Source organism: Acanthaster planci, linkage group LG09, assembly GCF_054643075.1.
Source record: "Acanthaster planci isolate LZ-2023a linkage group LG09, COTS_SCS, whole genome shotgun sequence".
NCBI classification, from domain to species: domain Eukaryota; kingdom Metazoa; phylum Echinodermata; class Asteroidea; order Valvatida; family Acanthasteridae; genus Acanthaster; species Acanthaster planci.
The window spans coordinates 1,800,186-1,817,538 of NC_141785.1; the positions used below are offsets into that span (position 1 = coordinate 1,800,186).

General features: G+C 39.3%; 1 protein-coding gene across 4 annotated transcripts in view; it reads left to right on the forward strand.

The window, feature by feature from the left end:
- Nucleotides 1–17,353, forward strand: part of LOC110987524 (PRKR-interacting protein 1 homolog) — an 85,280-nt gene that overhangs the window by 43,990 nt on the left and 23,937 nt on the right. For 2 of the 4 annotated variants that reach the window (XM_087141762.1, XM_087141761.1), the window contains exons 3-4: nt 214–314; nt 2,614–2,705. In XM_087141762.1, coding sequence (XP_086997888.1) covers nt 214–314; nt 2,614–2,705 — 193 coding nt within the window. Of the gene's footprint in view, nt 1–213; nt 315–2,613; nt 2,706–3,195; nt 5,231–17,353 lie in introns of those variants that run through there. The other 2 variants (XM_087141760.1, XM_087141759.1) reach the window with 2 other exon arrangements.

Below are 17,353 nucleotides of genomic sequence, written 5' to 3' on the forward strand. Positions count from 1 at the left end.
GGTCTGTCTGACTGTACGCACAGTATCCAATATTGCCCATGTTTATTTCTAGCAGAAGGGAGCTTTGTTTACTGTACAAAGTTCTCTCTGAAAACAGTATGAAATACCTTTAACTTTACATTGACTAATGGGATGAGAGATGTACATGTATCTTATTTATCACCTTTTAATGCGCCTCCTTTGTGTTATATATTTTTTGGGTTCTGCATGCAGGTTCTAGTGCAGGGGCTGGTAGTGGGGAGTTCCATGTCTACAGAGGATACAGACGCAGAGAGTATGCCCGACAAATGTATATACAGAAAAAAGCAGAACAGGTACCTGTACAGTCGCAAAAATCAACTTTATCATTTATTTGTGGGCATTGTTGTGCCCCATATAAGTACCTTATTTTAGTTTTACAGGATGTTGATGCAAGCGTACAAATTGTTCCCTGTATCCTTTGACTGGGTACTGAATTGTGGACTCTAGTATTATTTTTAGTTCTATCAAAATGGAATTTGGTGTATCCAAATTAAGGGTATTCATTCTTTACTCTGCTTTAGCCTGGGAATAAAGTTCATTGGTCCATTGTTACTCTACTGAGGTTCTTCTGGGTCTTGTATGGTATGAGCTCATTAGCCTCATTCCAAAGGATTACTTGAAAGGCCATATAAAGCAGTTGTTCAGGAGATTTAACAAGGGAGTCTTCCAGAGCAGTGGGATATTCCCTATTTATTGAGGAAGAATCCCTAATCCCTCTAGGATTTTGCACAACTTGTTTAGGGCATGGAGGAGAGGATGCAGAAGGAGTTACAACTCTTGCACATCAAAGTGCTAGTTGATTATTGCTGCCCGGTCAGATGAACAGTAGTAAACATTCCAAAAATGCCTGATAACTGCCTGCTGCTTAGCCAGACAAGTGAGGCCAATAATATTGTAGCAATATTTGTGGTGTTTTCCTTGCAGTTAACTACAACTTATTGTAATGACCAGAAAAAATATCCAATGTTAGGTTTACTTTTGCCGTCGTGAATAATTGTTTTAAAAAAATTTTGATGCAATTTTCCATTATCCATACAATGTTTGTAATTTTATTTTGTCACTCCAAAAACCAGTTTTCAAATTTGGCTAAGACTGGCCAACAACATGTTGACCACCACTGGACAATTAAGTTCATGAAAAACAAAATGTGTTGTTTCATCACAAGGAGTGATAATGAGATCTCATAAAATCCTTTTTTTTGTATATTCGGCAATGCAAATGATTCAAATAAACCACAGAATCTTATCAACAACTTGGCTATTTATTCCCAAAATAAGTCCAGAAGAAAGGGTTAGATAAGGGCAATAACTGCACATGAACACTTTCGGTACACAGCCTAATATAAAAGCAACTGTGCAAGCATTAAATTTGATGTTGTTGTCAGATCATACCAAGCACCAGCGATGGCATGAATATTCAACTTCCTTTACTGCAATACACAACATTTTAAGGATGCAGAATACCAGTGAGAAATAGCGACGATGATCATGGGGCACAAATGGGACTTACGGTTTTGAAACAGGTGGTGCATTGCAAGCATTCGCTGCTCTCTGGCTATGGACATACATGTACATGTACTGGGCATGCCAGAAAGTGGTAATTGGCTAGATATTATAGCCGGGGCAGTTCAAACTCCTGTGTCCTTCTTCCATGGTTTAGGTAATCGGGCAGAGCCTGGCCACCTCTTCGGAATTGTTTGGATTAATCTTTATTTCCATCTTTGTTTCTTTACATCCTCATTTTTCCAGACAATCTGCAGCTTTCCTCCTAAACTGTTTAAGATATGAGCTTGTACTTGTATATTGTGAACACACATGTAAGTTTATATCGATCCTGATCCTAAGTGGTGCATACTACCCTGATGTCATCATGACGTCATCAGGTGTCAAATTACAAACAATTAAAGTTTTATCTTTTTAATCTGTAGAATCCACATAGAATCAATCCTGAGATACTTCTTGCTCTTTTGTGGAAAATGAAAGAGTAGATATAGATTTTCGGTTTTGTCATGTGCGTTATCACCTGACCTTTGCTTCCAATCAAGACTGGAAGCAGATGTGAAATTATGGTTGGACATCTGATATTTTCCAACTACTTATCACATTTTTCTGGCCAACTGCTGAAGTGCTAGGACAAAATGTCAGAACAGTGTACAGATTTGAAATCATTGGTCAAGTTGTGTAAATATTTGATTAGTGCTTAATGCAACGAGTGCAGGTTTGTTAATTGTTGCTGTTGCTTTGAATCCACTGGGGCATTTGTTTTTATGAGGCAGATTCAACCATTCAACATGCACATTTTGACAGCCTCCCCTAGCAGGTCATGAATTTGGCATACGTAGGTAGGACGACAGCTCGGTGTGGTCAGTTTAAAAGTGAGTGAGTACAAGTGGAACAGGTCACACCTTACAAATAGGCTTCAAGTCGCTTTTGACTGGTATCTATGGACATATACGCTAACACTTACTATTAATGTTTTTACCAAAAAACATTGACTGCAATTGATTTTGGAAACCTTGTTCAATGCATTTGTTATGCCCTGATTGTATTGTCCATACACTTTGGCATTTGGTCTTGGTTGCGTATGTTCCAGTGCGGAGGTTTCTACCACCATGGCTCCAGACTCCAAATAAAGTCTATCCAAAAAGTGAGGTCATCAGGGACCAAAAATCAACCCATAGCATTGTAAGTTTCAAAGACGTCACTACTTTTATTACACATATATTTGATGATGCAAAATGAAATAAGAGATCTTTTCCTTATCCATTGGAATAACTTTAAGTCAAGCTACATGTACCGGTAGCCTACGATCTCGAGCATTTTCCGTAGAATTCTAGGAATAGTAAGAAGAGCAGGAACAAATTTTTCACCTTTACAGTCCTGCCGATCTCGTTGAGATGTTTCTCTGGGGATCTGGGAATAGTACCAAGTGCACCCACAACAACTGACACACGTCCCAGTGGATCACCTTGGCTAAGTTGTTGTGCCTCCTCTTATGTTCAGTTTGGGCCATCTTGATTCATTCACTAACCAAATGAAACAGTCCTCTTTCTTCCTACAAATCCTGCACATACACTGGAGATACATGTACTTCTGCTCCCTCTATCCTGGACTTTCCCTCTATCCTGGACTTTATGATGTTTATCCTCCTTCCTTTCCCTCTCATATGCACCAGGGTCCACTTTCTTCCGTATCGCTTATTTCTTAGCCATCCTGAGCAATCCATCCTGTGTCCGAGAAACATACCCATGATGACTGCTCTTCTCAACATTCAGCAAATGATGAATTTCAACTTGTTTTGGCTGCAAGAACTCAAAATTATAATTCCCAATCAAATGCCATGCTGGTATTAAATTACTTAAATTATTAAATTACTTATTTTGGTAGTCTAAGCTTTACTCAACACGCTGTGACTGACTCGTATGTGCAGTTAAGTTGCCCTCAAAGATCGTTCTATGTAATGTTTGCAAGCCCACCTCCCAGCACATGTTCAAATCCTGCTATCGGGAGACAGCCACCAGTGAGACATCCATGGTCCACCACGTAACCGTGAAAGCTGGATCTCACTTGTGGAGTTCTCCAGTTGTCAAGCTGGGTATTGTGTGGCTGCTGCTTGGGTACCGGGTGCATTGTCCCTGCGACTTGGTGGATCAGTCCCCCAGTCCTTACAGGTATGACACCCTCATGGACAGTCAAGTACAAGCCCCACCCTAGTTGACTATCTAAACAAAACATTTACAAGCGAATTGCATGCATCTGCATGCAAACTTACTCATGCCTATAAAATTCAACTAATTAACTGTAAAAGATCTCATTTCTAACAATGCACATTGTCACAGTGTAACAGTAGAAGTAATTGTTTTAATTTTTAAGCGTGTATCATTTGTTACGTTTTTTTATTTCCTTGTAACCTGTATCATGTGTCAAATTGTTTGCCGCGTAAATGTCTCAGCCACTCATGATTTTGGAGTACTCGAGCGGAAAAATGCCATCCATGCTTACGCAAGAACGCTTTGTGAACAGGCCACGGTAGTTAAAGAACAAGGGGGTCCTAATTGCCGAACAATATATCCACCCGGGTAAGCTTTAGTGTACATGTATGTTTGCGCCTGCGGTTTTTCATTGTGGTGTATTATAAGAATGAGAAGGTAGCTTGCTGAGATACAGAGAGAGAGAGGGAGAAGACATTTTGGACTTTGCAGAGTGAAGATTGAGAGAAATCCTCTGAGCGTGTTTGAGACCGGCTTCAACTGTAAAGAAAGAAATCTTGATTCAGAAGATTAGGTCTTCGGTCAGTTCTAGATACTGGATAGGCTACTTTGTCCCAGTACCAGAATTCGGCAAACCATGCCAAATTACCAGACCCAGACCATAAAATTGTCGCCCTGGTTGTCTTGACATTTGCCAGCAACAGTCCATCTCACAAGTATCGGCTAAGCTTGATTACCGTAAGTGTTAAGTAAATGACTATTTTCAGTGTGGCATGTGTAAACTACACCTTTGATAAATTTATTATGACATTGTAATTGGTTGTGGTATTTTGTGTTGATGATTGAATCGAGTTGCAGAATTTCATGATTATCGATTTTTAGATGACAAAACTGAAAGAAGTCAAAAGTTTCAAGTCTGAAGTGGTCAAGGAAAAGACCAGCAAATTGATTTAAAGTAGAGATTGGAGTTAAATTGACCGAGTTGAAAAGTAAAGCATAGAAAATAATTCGTTGATTGTAATGTACAATGAGAGAATTTGAAAGGTTTTGAATGTTATACCTTTTAGGTGGCCTTCCTCAATTATGAAGTCAGATCTATGGACTGACTGGAGATGAAGAACCTGAGATCGAGCAGTTTGACAAGACCAGAGACCTGGTTTTACTGCTACCGCATCTGAGTTACTCGGCCCATGAGTTGCTCAAAGCTAGACAAACCTTGGAAACACCATTGGACTGTGACACTGCCACATGTTAATCATTTGTTGTAATTCAAAAAAATACCGGTGTAAAGACTTTATGTAGCAGAGTATAGCTATTTTACAAACTGTTCTTCTTACAAATTGGAAAGAAGAAAGTAATGTGACTTTGAGATGTGATAAACCAGATTTCAGCTGTACTTTTTTGGGAAAGAGTCAGTATTGATAAAGAATTGTACATAAAGTAAAGTAGAGAATAACTGGAAGTTGAATTGACATAATATAGTGTTACAAAGCACTTGAATCCGTTTTGCTTTTATTTCCTTTTGTGTGTTGTGTTCCAAATTCGAGGTTGCTGTTTTTTTGAAGTAAAAGTTCAACTTGCAAAGTTATCCAGAACGGTGACACACATCAATAGGACATTCATTAATCAGCAAAGATTTGATTCAACTTCTCAACAAATCCATGAACTATGATGAAAAATGATTAACTGTTCGTACTTAAATCAAAGGTCAATATAGTGCAAAACTTGAGTAAGGGACGGGATCCAAAATACAGAGACCTTTCGCACGTGTTCGCACGCGTTACCTTCCGTTCTGCACGCCCTCCCGTTCACCCTGTTCCGAAGAGCACTTCGGAATGCATTCCTGCCTGTTCCATTGCATGAGTGATTCAGAGAGTATTGTTATGTTAATTGGCCAGTCCTGTGCACGGGAGAATGGCAGGGTCACAATGATGTCATCATCACATGGATTCAATATTGCTGTAAAATACTTCGTTTTCCAGTTTCATGCAAAGTTACAACACGATTGGACGAATACTTCAGGAGATAAAGAACTTTAAAGATGTTACCTATAGTGCCAGGTGCCATGTCACGTGATGTCACCATCTCATCAGGTCAACAGTCCTCTAAAACACTTCCTGAAGTTACATGCAAGGTTTCAACCCTATTGCATTGTTCTTCAAGAGAAACGGGCCATTAAAGAGTGGACCTTTAAAGTCACGTGACTTGTCACGTGATTTTATCATTATCACATTAGGTCACTTTTCCTCTAGAACACTTTGCTTTAAAGTTATATACAAAGTTTCAACAGAAACACTGCTCCTTTATGTTAATGTCACGTGATTTGCGCTTAAACTGAACAATTCTTTATGGAAATATTACTTGATATTCGGACTCTTAGGCATATTCCAAATCAAATAACAGAGCGTAAGTAAAAGACTACCTGTTCACTAGTGTTAATTAGAAAAACGTGTACAAAACATATGGGGAAAACTTAAATATTCAAAAATCAATATAAAATGAGGTGATGAGGTCATCGTGACATCACCCCTTTGCAATGTATCTTGCATAAGAATCTTTGTTGGTTGTCACTTTGGCAACGATCAAACATCTTGAAGTTACCAAAATTGTTGCTCGAAAACGTGTACAAAGTCAATGGGTCATACACTCCTTTGCAGAAACACTGCTCCTTGAAGTTCATGTCACATAATTTTGTGCTTAAACTGAACAATTTTTATGAAATATTACTTCATATTCGGACTCTTAGGCATATTTCAAATAAAATAACAGAGTGTAAAGTCCCTGATTTCTCCTTCGTTCTTATAGTAATCTTGTGCCAAAGTTAAAGACTCCTTGTTCACTTGTGTTAAGTAGAAAAACGTGTAAAAAACCTATGGGAAAAATTAAATATTCAAAAATGAATATAAAATAAGGGATGATGTCATCATGATGTCATCTCTGCAAGAAATCTTGCATCAGGGTCTTTGTTGGCTATCACTTTGGGAACTATCAAACACTGCAAAGTTACAAAAAATGTCGCTCAAAAACGTGTACAAAGTCAATGGGCTATAAACTTGTTTGCAGAAACACTGCTCCTTCAAGTTCATGTCACGTGATTTGCGCTTAAACTGAACAATTTTTATGAAATATTACTGTAGCCAACTACAGCTACCTTGACAATGAAATTATGATTGGTGCAGCAGGAATGTAATTTCGTCCCTTTGTACAAATACACTTCCTTTATTCATGGAATAATAATGACGATTGGAGCATAGAGCAATTGTAGATACTAGGAGTTATGGCGTATTAAGACAGGAGATTATTATGACGGAGGGTCAGAAGTTGGAAGTCGGAAGTTGAAGTTGGAAGTCTGAAGTTGGAAGGTTTAAGCCGGAAGGTTTTGCTGTAACAAATGAACAAAACTCAAGCTATAACTACGGCACATGTATGAGAAAAGACACATAAAATGTAAACTGAAGCAATAAGCTGTCTGAGCAATAAAAACAATATCACAACAATTAAATGTAGACTAAAAGAACTATAAAGTGTACTTACTACGCTGGGGGGTGTTGCCTAACAAAAGTGATCAATTCGGAACTTGGAAACTTGGAGGAATGATGCAAAAGAAGAATAGGGACTTTACTCTATGGGTGTCGGCAACAATATGATGGTCAGTCCAGAAAGGAACTGTGGCCAAAGCACAGTCAGGGTCCTTGCAGGGGGGAGATTTATAGCCTAAGGGTACATGTGGTCTGGAGAGGGAGAGAGTTACTATGGGAACAGCCACCCAGGCCTGGCAGAAAGGTATGCAGAATTCAGGGATCGAGAGATAAGGACAAGGGATGGTCAAGAAAAGTTGGGTAACCAGGTCTAGACTGGGTCTCTACAGTGGAATAAAATAAACATACATGAATTTCTTAAAAAATAAAAGGAAAACTGGTACACGTATATTTAACACATGTAATCAAAATTAATGGTTAAACTTATGTCAGACGCAACGTCCGCTACAATTACTTCATAAGCCCAGGCAGGTGTAACCGTAATTCTGCAATAGCGCCCTCATAGCCTGATTTAGGACAGTCCGAAAACTGTGTGCAATCTGTGTACAAAGTCTGTGGGGAAAAATTAATGCTTAAAAAAACAATAATAAATAAACTCCTTAAGTTATCACTGTGAATTTCTTCTAGGACTGTCCTTGGATGATGGTTCAATGGTCTGCCAAGTTTGAAGTCGATCAGATTTAGTAAACTGCCAAAGTCGACTGGTGGAAGGAATTGAGTTGAAGAAGAAAAAAAAAAAGAAAAGAGAAAAAAAAGCAGAAAAACAATACTGTTTTGGCAAAGTTGCCGAAACAGCTAATAATCAGAAAAGCAAAAGCTGTTCCGGCAGTTGCCGAAACAGCTAGAAAAAATTAATCAGAAAAGCAATAGCTGTTTCTGCTGGTTTGCAGAAACAGCTAACTAGAGGTTTTGTCTGTCTTAACCCCTTGACGACGGAAATTTTTTTCCCGAAAGCTGACTACAAGAATTCCAGCCTCGCTTGGCCACGAAGGCTACCTGCCAAACAGCAAATTATCGGTTTGTGGTCCTGCGTGCTCTGCACGCTTTGAATTACACAGTGAAAAGGGTCATTGTTCGGTGGCATGCGGCTCTACTCACGCTTCCACATTTCTGTTGCCTCTTTTCAAAGCGGGGACTTTGTGAAGCTGGTGGTTATGATGCGAACTCGGTCTTTTCATTTCTGGGCTACACACAAAGGCCAATCACCATATATACAAGCGCCAGGGTCTGCCTTCTTTCACCTTGTTTGCTTGGGACTTAAGAAAAGGGCATTCCTTCATTTGAGACATCACCACATTTAGATTTCTTTTACTCAAACATCTATCCAAGAGTTCCAGAAGACTCTAATGATGTTTTTGGTGACCTCATTATAACAAATATTTGAACCCTTCCAGACATTAGAAGATACAACGAATTAAAGTTTGCACCCTTTACACCTTGTCACCTTGTCTATAACACTTCCCATTCTAGCTTGTAAAGAATGTACCTCTAATGTCATGTGACTGGTCACATGATGAAGTCCATACCACATCAGGTCAATGTTTGTCTGAAGCTCTTCCCTTTCAAGATATCTGTAAGGTTTGAACCCAATCGGACCTGTACTTTACGGTGTATATAGTGCTCTGAAGACTGCACCTTTGATGTCATGTGACTTGTCACCTGATGACGTCATCATCACATGAGTTCAATAATCATCCAAATCACTTCCCAGTAAAGATGTATGCAAGCTTTGAACCCAATTGGACATATACACTTCAGGAGATATAGAATTTTAAATAGTTCACCTTTAATGTCATGTGACTCGTCGGTCGATGACATTGTCATCACATGAGGTCAATCTCCGTTTATAAAGTTCCCTTCCTAACTTTCTGCAAGGTTTCAACCCAATCAGACACGTACAATACAAAATACAGTACAAAACATTGTTATCGTGGAAAGAGCACAGATTAGAGATTGTCCAACAATTGTAACAATTGTCCCTTTTAGTGTTCCATACAATGCGATCTGCTCTTGGCACCATGTGTGTAGCATTTTGCCAGGTACTGAGTATATGCCTTACGCACAGTGCGCTGCTGGCTACACGATACAGACAGATATTGCACGTCCAAGCACACAGCAGCCAATGCAGAGTATGTAAAATAAATACTCAATATTCAATAAAAATCAGATGATGACGTCATCATGACGTCATGCTTTGCGGCACATCTTTGCCATAGGGTCTTTGCTTGAGGCAACTTCTTTGAAGATTGACCCTTGCAAAGGGAGTAAAGTGCTCTGGAGAAAAATGTGTACAAAAGAAATGGAACAAGAAGAAGAAGAACCCCCCCAAAAAAATCTTGGCAAAAAGAATTCTTTTTCGCAGAATGCGAAAAAACCAAAAAGAGAAGGAAAAAAAAAAAAACTTTAACGAAAACTAAAGCTGTTTCGCCGAAACAGCTAATTATACTCTGCCACTTAACGAAAACTGAATGTTGGGAAGGCCACGGTTGATTTTGTATAGATTTTTAAAATTTAACATAATATTTAAATATTCAAAACTTAATAAAAGATCACTTGATGGCATCATCATGACATAATTATTTTAATACTATCTTTGCCCTAGGGTCTGTGCTTGGTGTGACTTTGTTGACGATGAAAGATAGCTAAGTTACCCAAATGATGCCTCAAAAACGTGTACAAAGTCAATGGGTTGAAATAAATATTAAAAAATCAATAATAAATCACTTGATGTTGTCATCATGATGTCATTGTTCTAGGACCATCTATACACAAGGGCCCTTCACTGATGTAAGTTTGATGAAGATCCAAAGTTGCTAAGGGATTAAAGTCCACGGTGGAAGAAACGTGTACGAAACAAAGTGGATTTGGGTCAGCAGAAGTCGGAAGAAAGAAAAAACACAACAAACGTAATGCCTTTTTTGCAACTTGTGAAAAAGCCAAAAAGGCCTTTTATACTTCCAAATTTGGTAAAAAATTAACCTTGAGAGGTATAAGCATGAGATGCACATCAGATGATAGCTAAAACATCGGAGTCAATTGCACTAAGTGCAACACTGGCTTACCTGTTTACACAAATGAGATGCAGACAACAAAAATGCACCTTTACTCGAAAATCCCATCTGAACTGTACATGTTCACTGTGTATTGGCTTCTATTGGGTAAACATGTTATGTCTGCCTGCAACAAAGACCTTGCACAGTGCGTGGGCGCATACTTGGGGCATTTAAACAAGCACGTGGTGCTGAAGTCAGATCACTTTGTATGGACAACATAACCTCAAAGTCATTGGAAAACGTGTCGCTGATTTATATGGAACGCCAAAGCACCGAGATGTTTTAAATCCAATTTAATCCATTCTGTGTTTTTTTGATGAACACAATGTTTGCTTGTATTTTACATATCTAATTGGTTTGAAACGTTGCAGATAGCTATCGAAAGATGTGTTATAGACAATCAGTGACCTTGTGTATGTAGTTATGATGGCTAGAGATGACAAATAATGTGACATTAAAGGTGCACACTTCAAAACACTAGATCTTGTAAAGTACATATCCAGTTGGGTTCAATTCTTGCAGATATCTTTGAAGGGGAGTGCTTTAGACGAACATTGACCTGATGTGATGATGACCTCATTGCGTGACAAGTCACCTGACATTAAAGGTGCACCCATCAAAGCTCTATATTTCTTGAAGTATATGTTTCATTGTTTTCAAACTTTGCATATAACTAGAAATGGAAGTGTTATAGACGAAATTGACCGCATGTGATGGTGACATCATCAGATGATCATGTCAATAGATATTATTAAACGATGCACTCTTCCAAGTGCTATTTTTCTTAAAGTGCATGTCTGATTGGGTTGAAACCTTGCTGATATCTTGGAAAGGAAGTGCTTTAGGCAAATATTGACCTCATGTGATGATGACATCATCAGATGATCATGTCACCTGACATTTATGGTGCACTCTTTAAAGCATGTTATTTCTTGAAGTACTTGCATGAATGGGTTGAAACCCTAGACCTGAAAAAATAATTACACCCTTAGGTTTGTGCAGTAGATACGTCATTCAAATTAATAAAAGAATGTGAAAAAGCCCTCTGTTCTGTTGGCAAGGAGACATACGACCTCTAGCTTTCTTTTCCTTTTTCAGACTTTCTCCACATGGTTTGTACATGTAATTTTGTGACAGGGGTCTTTAAAATTTTTATATTCCAAACTTGATCTAAGGGACCAAAAACATTCCTCCCATTCCCACTTGTTAGTACGCGTTCCCTGCCGTTTAATTAAAGTGAACAAAAGGCCCCGTTCCAGTGTGGCAGAACGAGGGCACACTTTGGCCCTCCAGTGAGACAAGAATGCCCCATTGTGCTTTGAGTTTGCTATGTTAATTTAGGCGCAAAGAATGCGTTCCAACCAGTGGCAGCAGCAAAAGCTATGCAATGTGTGAAGATGGTGACAGAATGAATGGTGCCTGCTATCCATTCTTAAAAAAATTTAATTTGCTTAAACTTTTCTTCGAATTTACAAGGCAGGAATTGCTGTAGATGTGTGATATATCTTTTCTACGAACACCCACGTGCCCACAGACTTGGCCTACATGTATATGTATTTCATTATTTTGTTGGGTTTTAAAAATACTTCAGGGGTCACTTTCAGATGTAAACTGAGCTTCGCTGAAGCTTTTATAGTATACTTTTCTCTAATGTTTAGGTAAAAATGGTGACATTTAAAGGGCAACGAATCATTTGGATTGTTGAGTTCCTCACCATTCGCTGAGTTTGAAACATGAGTTTGGGTTACTGCATGGTTTTGCTTTTGATGTAGAGCTTAACCTTTCAGGCAGAAAATGTTAAAAGTAAATTATTTCTGTGCATATTTTGTCATAAGTTACTGCAGGGTTCTACAAAGCCTCTTCTCCCTCTACAAAGTCGCAGCAGTAGCAACTAAGAATCTCTTACTCAAAACGCTGTCTTTGAAGGAGTAAATATAATGGAGCATCAATCAAACTACAATGAAAAGATATCAACAAACGGAAGTACATGAATGGGACTGAAGAAATATGCTCGTCTGAAGCGTGATCTCATCTCAAGTGTGCTCGTGTTAATCGTGCTCGACTTCATTTTCAAATATATCAATATGATTAGACCTTGAAATAAACTGGCATGGTTACGTTCGTTAAATCTTGACAAGCCTCAGAAGATACTTTAAATTTTCACTTCAGTAATGTTTAATATAACAAAATGTAAGTTGAAACCCTGTTGACCAGAACTTTATTACTCGACATGATTGAAAAAACTTCAAATGTGCGTGTTTACGTTCTGAAATCCCGAAGAGGAATGAAACAAATTGTATCTTTACATGTCCATCGTCAGAGTTGCAATTTACCACAAGAATGGCTTCCCTCATTGGCTTGGCTGTATTAAAGCACACTCAAATTTAAAGTTTGCTGCCCTTTTGAGTTCACCCACCCTTGCTGTGAACAGGTTTTGCAGTTTATACGCTGCCAAGTGTTTTCACTGTTTAGAAGATTGGGGCTGTGAGATCTGTAGCCTTTTCAGCATCCTATGTCAAAGGCAATGCTGGAGGTATTCAAGTAAAAAGACAAGGCTTTATATCGCAGTGGCTGGGACTCCATTCTTGCTACTTGATTTCATTCTGCTGACGAATGCTTACTCTTTGTAATGGTTTTAGTTATAAGCCAACTATCAGTATAGCAGTTTGGTTATTAACAAGCTTGAGTGTGTAGTTCTACCCTAGGAATAGGGTTTTTCATTCTAAAAGCGGTTTTTGGGGTAGGCATGTTTAATAGCAATGGGCACAGTGCATGCCTTGAGAAACCCCTTGCAAGCTGTATTGTTAACATAATTCATTGGAAGAAAGTACTTAGTATAATCTTCTCTGGCCAGACGAAGCTCGATGCTTTGTTCCCTTTGTATTATATGTCTGAGTCATGACTGGGCATTTTCATTGTACAGGAGAGTGCAGTGTAGCTAATTGTTTCTAATGCAACCACAGGGCAAGTTACATGTACATTGCTCTATGTCCATTAGCACACTTTACAATCACATGAAACCAGAAGTCTGTAGCAAAGTCTTCTGATCAAGTGAACGTGGAATTAAACCGTCCAAAAGGGGGACATAAGTTGGCTTGACGAAAGTCCGAAGCCTAAGTTACCAAGGCAGAAATCCCAAGCGAAATGACCTCAGAGTCGCCCTGCACTGAAGGAACTGTATCCTGAAGTCATGGAGGGCATGCTCCTTCATCAAGTGCAAGGGGTCCAAGGCTTATAGAAGATGGGAGGAAGACACTGGCACTTGTGGTACTACTTTGAAGCAAGTGAAGCAACACCTGCTTTATACCATCCCAAAACTGCAAAACGAAAGGCCAAATATAGGTACGTGAACACGCATAGGTCAACTCGTACCCGTATATCAACTTGTACCACCAGGTCTAAAAGTCAATTAACATGTAAAATCCATTTAAACGACTTATAATTATGTAGTTTCAAGTAGTGTTTGTGGATATATTTTTCTGTAAGAGGAAAGTGCACTTGAATATATGATCTATACAAGTTGCGCTATATAGGTCAATATTACATCATCAAAAGACTTTTTCAATTGATGTCGAAATAGGCCTACTTTGACATTTTGGCAACAAATGTATTCTACACATTTTTCTGGATATTTCTGAATTAAGTTCATATTGACCACCAAAACAGATCTCTCATTTAATTAAATGTAATGCCAAATTTTCATCCTTCATTTATTTCAGATATGAGGATGATAGCCCGCTTGATACAGCTTCCAAACAAGGCATTTAAAGCATCCACAGCAGAGCGTAAAATTATGGTTGGACATTTGACATTTTCTGAGCACTTACTGTGTTTGTTCGAACAAAATCAAAGATTATCGGGCAAATTGTCCAACTAACATATCAATAACAGCTCTTAAAATATCAAGAAAATTTGAGGGATTTTGGCGTCCGATTTATTATTAGTTTGTGTTTGAATTACATTAATTATGCCCAAGGCATTCATCAGGGCTGATCACTTATCACCGCCCCATGTCACCCAGCGCCACACGTGTATGAACACACGTGTGTACACTTTACTTGCACAGACATGAAATCGCCCCATAATTCTTTGTGCATCGTAAAAGGTAGTTCATGCTGTTAACCAATGTTAACCAACTGTAGTAACCCATGCATAACACATAACCTGGGTACCAGGCAATATGGACTAGTTGTGGTTGGCTGCGTTCGCGCGGTTCCTCCAGTTCAACCCAATTGTGGTGCGCGCATTATATTCTTATATGTGCGATAGGGGTATACCTTCGTTGACTTGCGGGTCTTACTCCTGCCAAACACGAATAGCTCATTCGAACGCAGCCCTTAGTCATGGCTTAAACGTGCTCAGAGTCAGACTGTTTCTTGGTCCCCATTGTCTGAACAAAAATAAGAATGGGGTTAGGAACCCCAACTGTACCTTTTTTTAATATGGCATATCAAAAGCTGGTAAAGGCAGAACAAAATTGATTGTGTTATGACATTTTTTGGTCTAATTTCATGCTCTGCACAGAATACCAAGGCTTGATCGACGCCCGAGTTCCAGCTAAAGAAAATTCAGTTTGTAAGTCCAATGACAACAGCCATTTCTACGCAGCCAGGGTTTGCTATGTACTGGAACTTGCATCTAAGTTCATCTCCTGTTCCATCATCTACTATGTGGACAATAAGAACAAAATCAAGGTTGGGGAAGGTACTCTTGATCGTTGCATCAAGGTGACAAAGCTGTTTCCAAACAGCGATGCGCCCAACTACAGCAACCATGCTTTCCCTACCCCTGAATACCTCCTTGTCCCATTGAGATATCTCAGGATGAAGCCATCCACTTAGAAAGATCACCTTAGAAGAGACTGGTTTGTGTAAGTATATGTGCTAATGCTTTTTTCTGTAGTAGAACCGGTCACACTTTTTAGTGTCAACATGTGTGAACACAAACAATTACATGTAGGTCTGTGAACAAAGCGTCAACAACTTGAAATAAAACTTTCATTATTCAAATGATTCCATCAATTTAAGATCCAAGAATACATATGCAAATATTGTGTAAGAAAAATTTCTAATTTACTTCCAGATTCTTACAGTTAGTGGTCGCCATCTATCTTGTCACTTTTTCCTTGCAAGAACAATATGGCGGCTGGTAGGGCTGCTCAAGGAGCGGTGGCAACTTGGCTGTTCAAATATTCACATTTAAAATAAATACTATTTTGATGCACTAAATATATAAATACATCGACTCACTCAACACATTTTGATCAATTGCATAAACGCTAGGAATGCTATGGTAGATCCATTGGATGTTTTAATGCATATGCTTAATGAGAAAGATTCCTTTCAGCACTCTGACCCATCAAAATGCACTCTAAATGCTTTTCAAAATTGTTGAAATTACATTTTTGTTCACGTTACAAGGATCCGAATTGATGAGAAGTGATTCATCGTTGGTTACCTGTCACCAGAACCCGCCTGATGTATAGTGCTGGTGCGGACCAGCATTGGGATCACTATTCGGGATCTCAATTAGTGTGAAACAAACGGGCATATATGTTGCCTATAGTAGTTACACGTACCAGTTCCCATAGGAAAGCATATATGTATACATACTTTAAGCCATGGCTTTCCAATACTTGACTTAGGCTCCAACTGTTTCTTTACTGCCTGACTTTGAAGTTATAAGCATAATAGTAAGTCTGATAGTGCCACAAAACATCAAGTAATATGCAAAAGAGCCAAACATGAGGGTACTTCAATTTAATTTTAACACTTTAGGCCTACAATTGGGGATTGGTTTTGGAAACATAGCCTGAGTGGAGACGAAGTTGGGTATTGGAAAACAGCGCATGTAATGTGGGGGACATAGGGCTTAGTGTGGTTCCCTGATCAGATTCCCTGACGACTCTTAATAAAGTTTTAAACGAGAATAGTTGGTATCATCAGATCTGGTATCCTGACTTGTAGGGGCTTGGTAGCAGCTACCCTGAGTGACGCAGCAGATGCATTGCTCCAAGACATTTCGCCAAAGTTAGGGTCATGGTGATATGATCCAGCAAACATGGTGAACATTAAAATCAATTAAAATTTAACAGAAACCTTGTAAACTGTGTTTTTCCTAATTCATGTCTACTTTATTCCGTTTCAATTTTCTTTTAGACTTCCAAAAAATGACCAGGCGACTGTCTTTCTTCGAAGTCCTCATTCACCGTGCACGATTGCGATGCACATCAACGACATCTTGGGGGAACTCAACTTGGCTGCTGATGTATCAACTGGTAGATCGTTGATGGTGATGATCACTGATGGTGGGGCTGACTTCAATGTAAATCACACCGTCAATGAAGTCTACTGTGTCCGCCTTTTCCGAAATACTGAACTTCATGCTTTGGTGGTGACATCGTATTGCCCCAGACATTCAGTACTCAATCCAGTCGAACGAGTCTGGGTACCATGCACCAAAGCGTTAATATCCATCAGTCTGCCTGCATGTGTATATGGGGAGACCATTCCCCCGTGCCCAAAGGCATCTCTCAAAAGATGAAAAGGAAGAAAGGGGACATCGTGTGTTCAACTGCGCCATGGGGCTCATCAAGGACATGTACTGGGCAGGGCTTACTTTTGCCGGAAAAACAATCAGAACATTCGTGCGTGACAGTGGGTCTGCAAAGCAACCATACAACCATGATGACTACCTCAAGACTCATTAGGCTGTATCGGAGTCTGCCAAGAAGTTGTTGGAAGATGCCAGAAGCCACGAGGACTATTTATTCACGATGAAGCATATCGAGAGAAGAATAGTGATATGCATTTATACAAAGTGCAGCGATGCTGCATACATTCACTGCGTAGCCCGCCCTCCCCACAAAGCGTCTCAAGAAATGCTTGAATGTGTTCGTAGGTTCCCCTCCCCCAAACCATCCATGGACAACCCAGGACATTTCATGACTTTCATGAGGCCCTCAACTCCAGCCATGTACCAGTATGTGACCACCTTCCCATATTCCAACAAAAGGGACTAGGCAGGTGCCC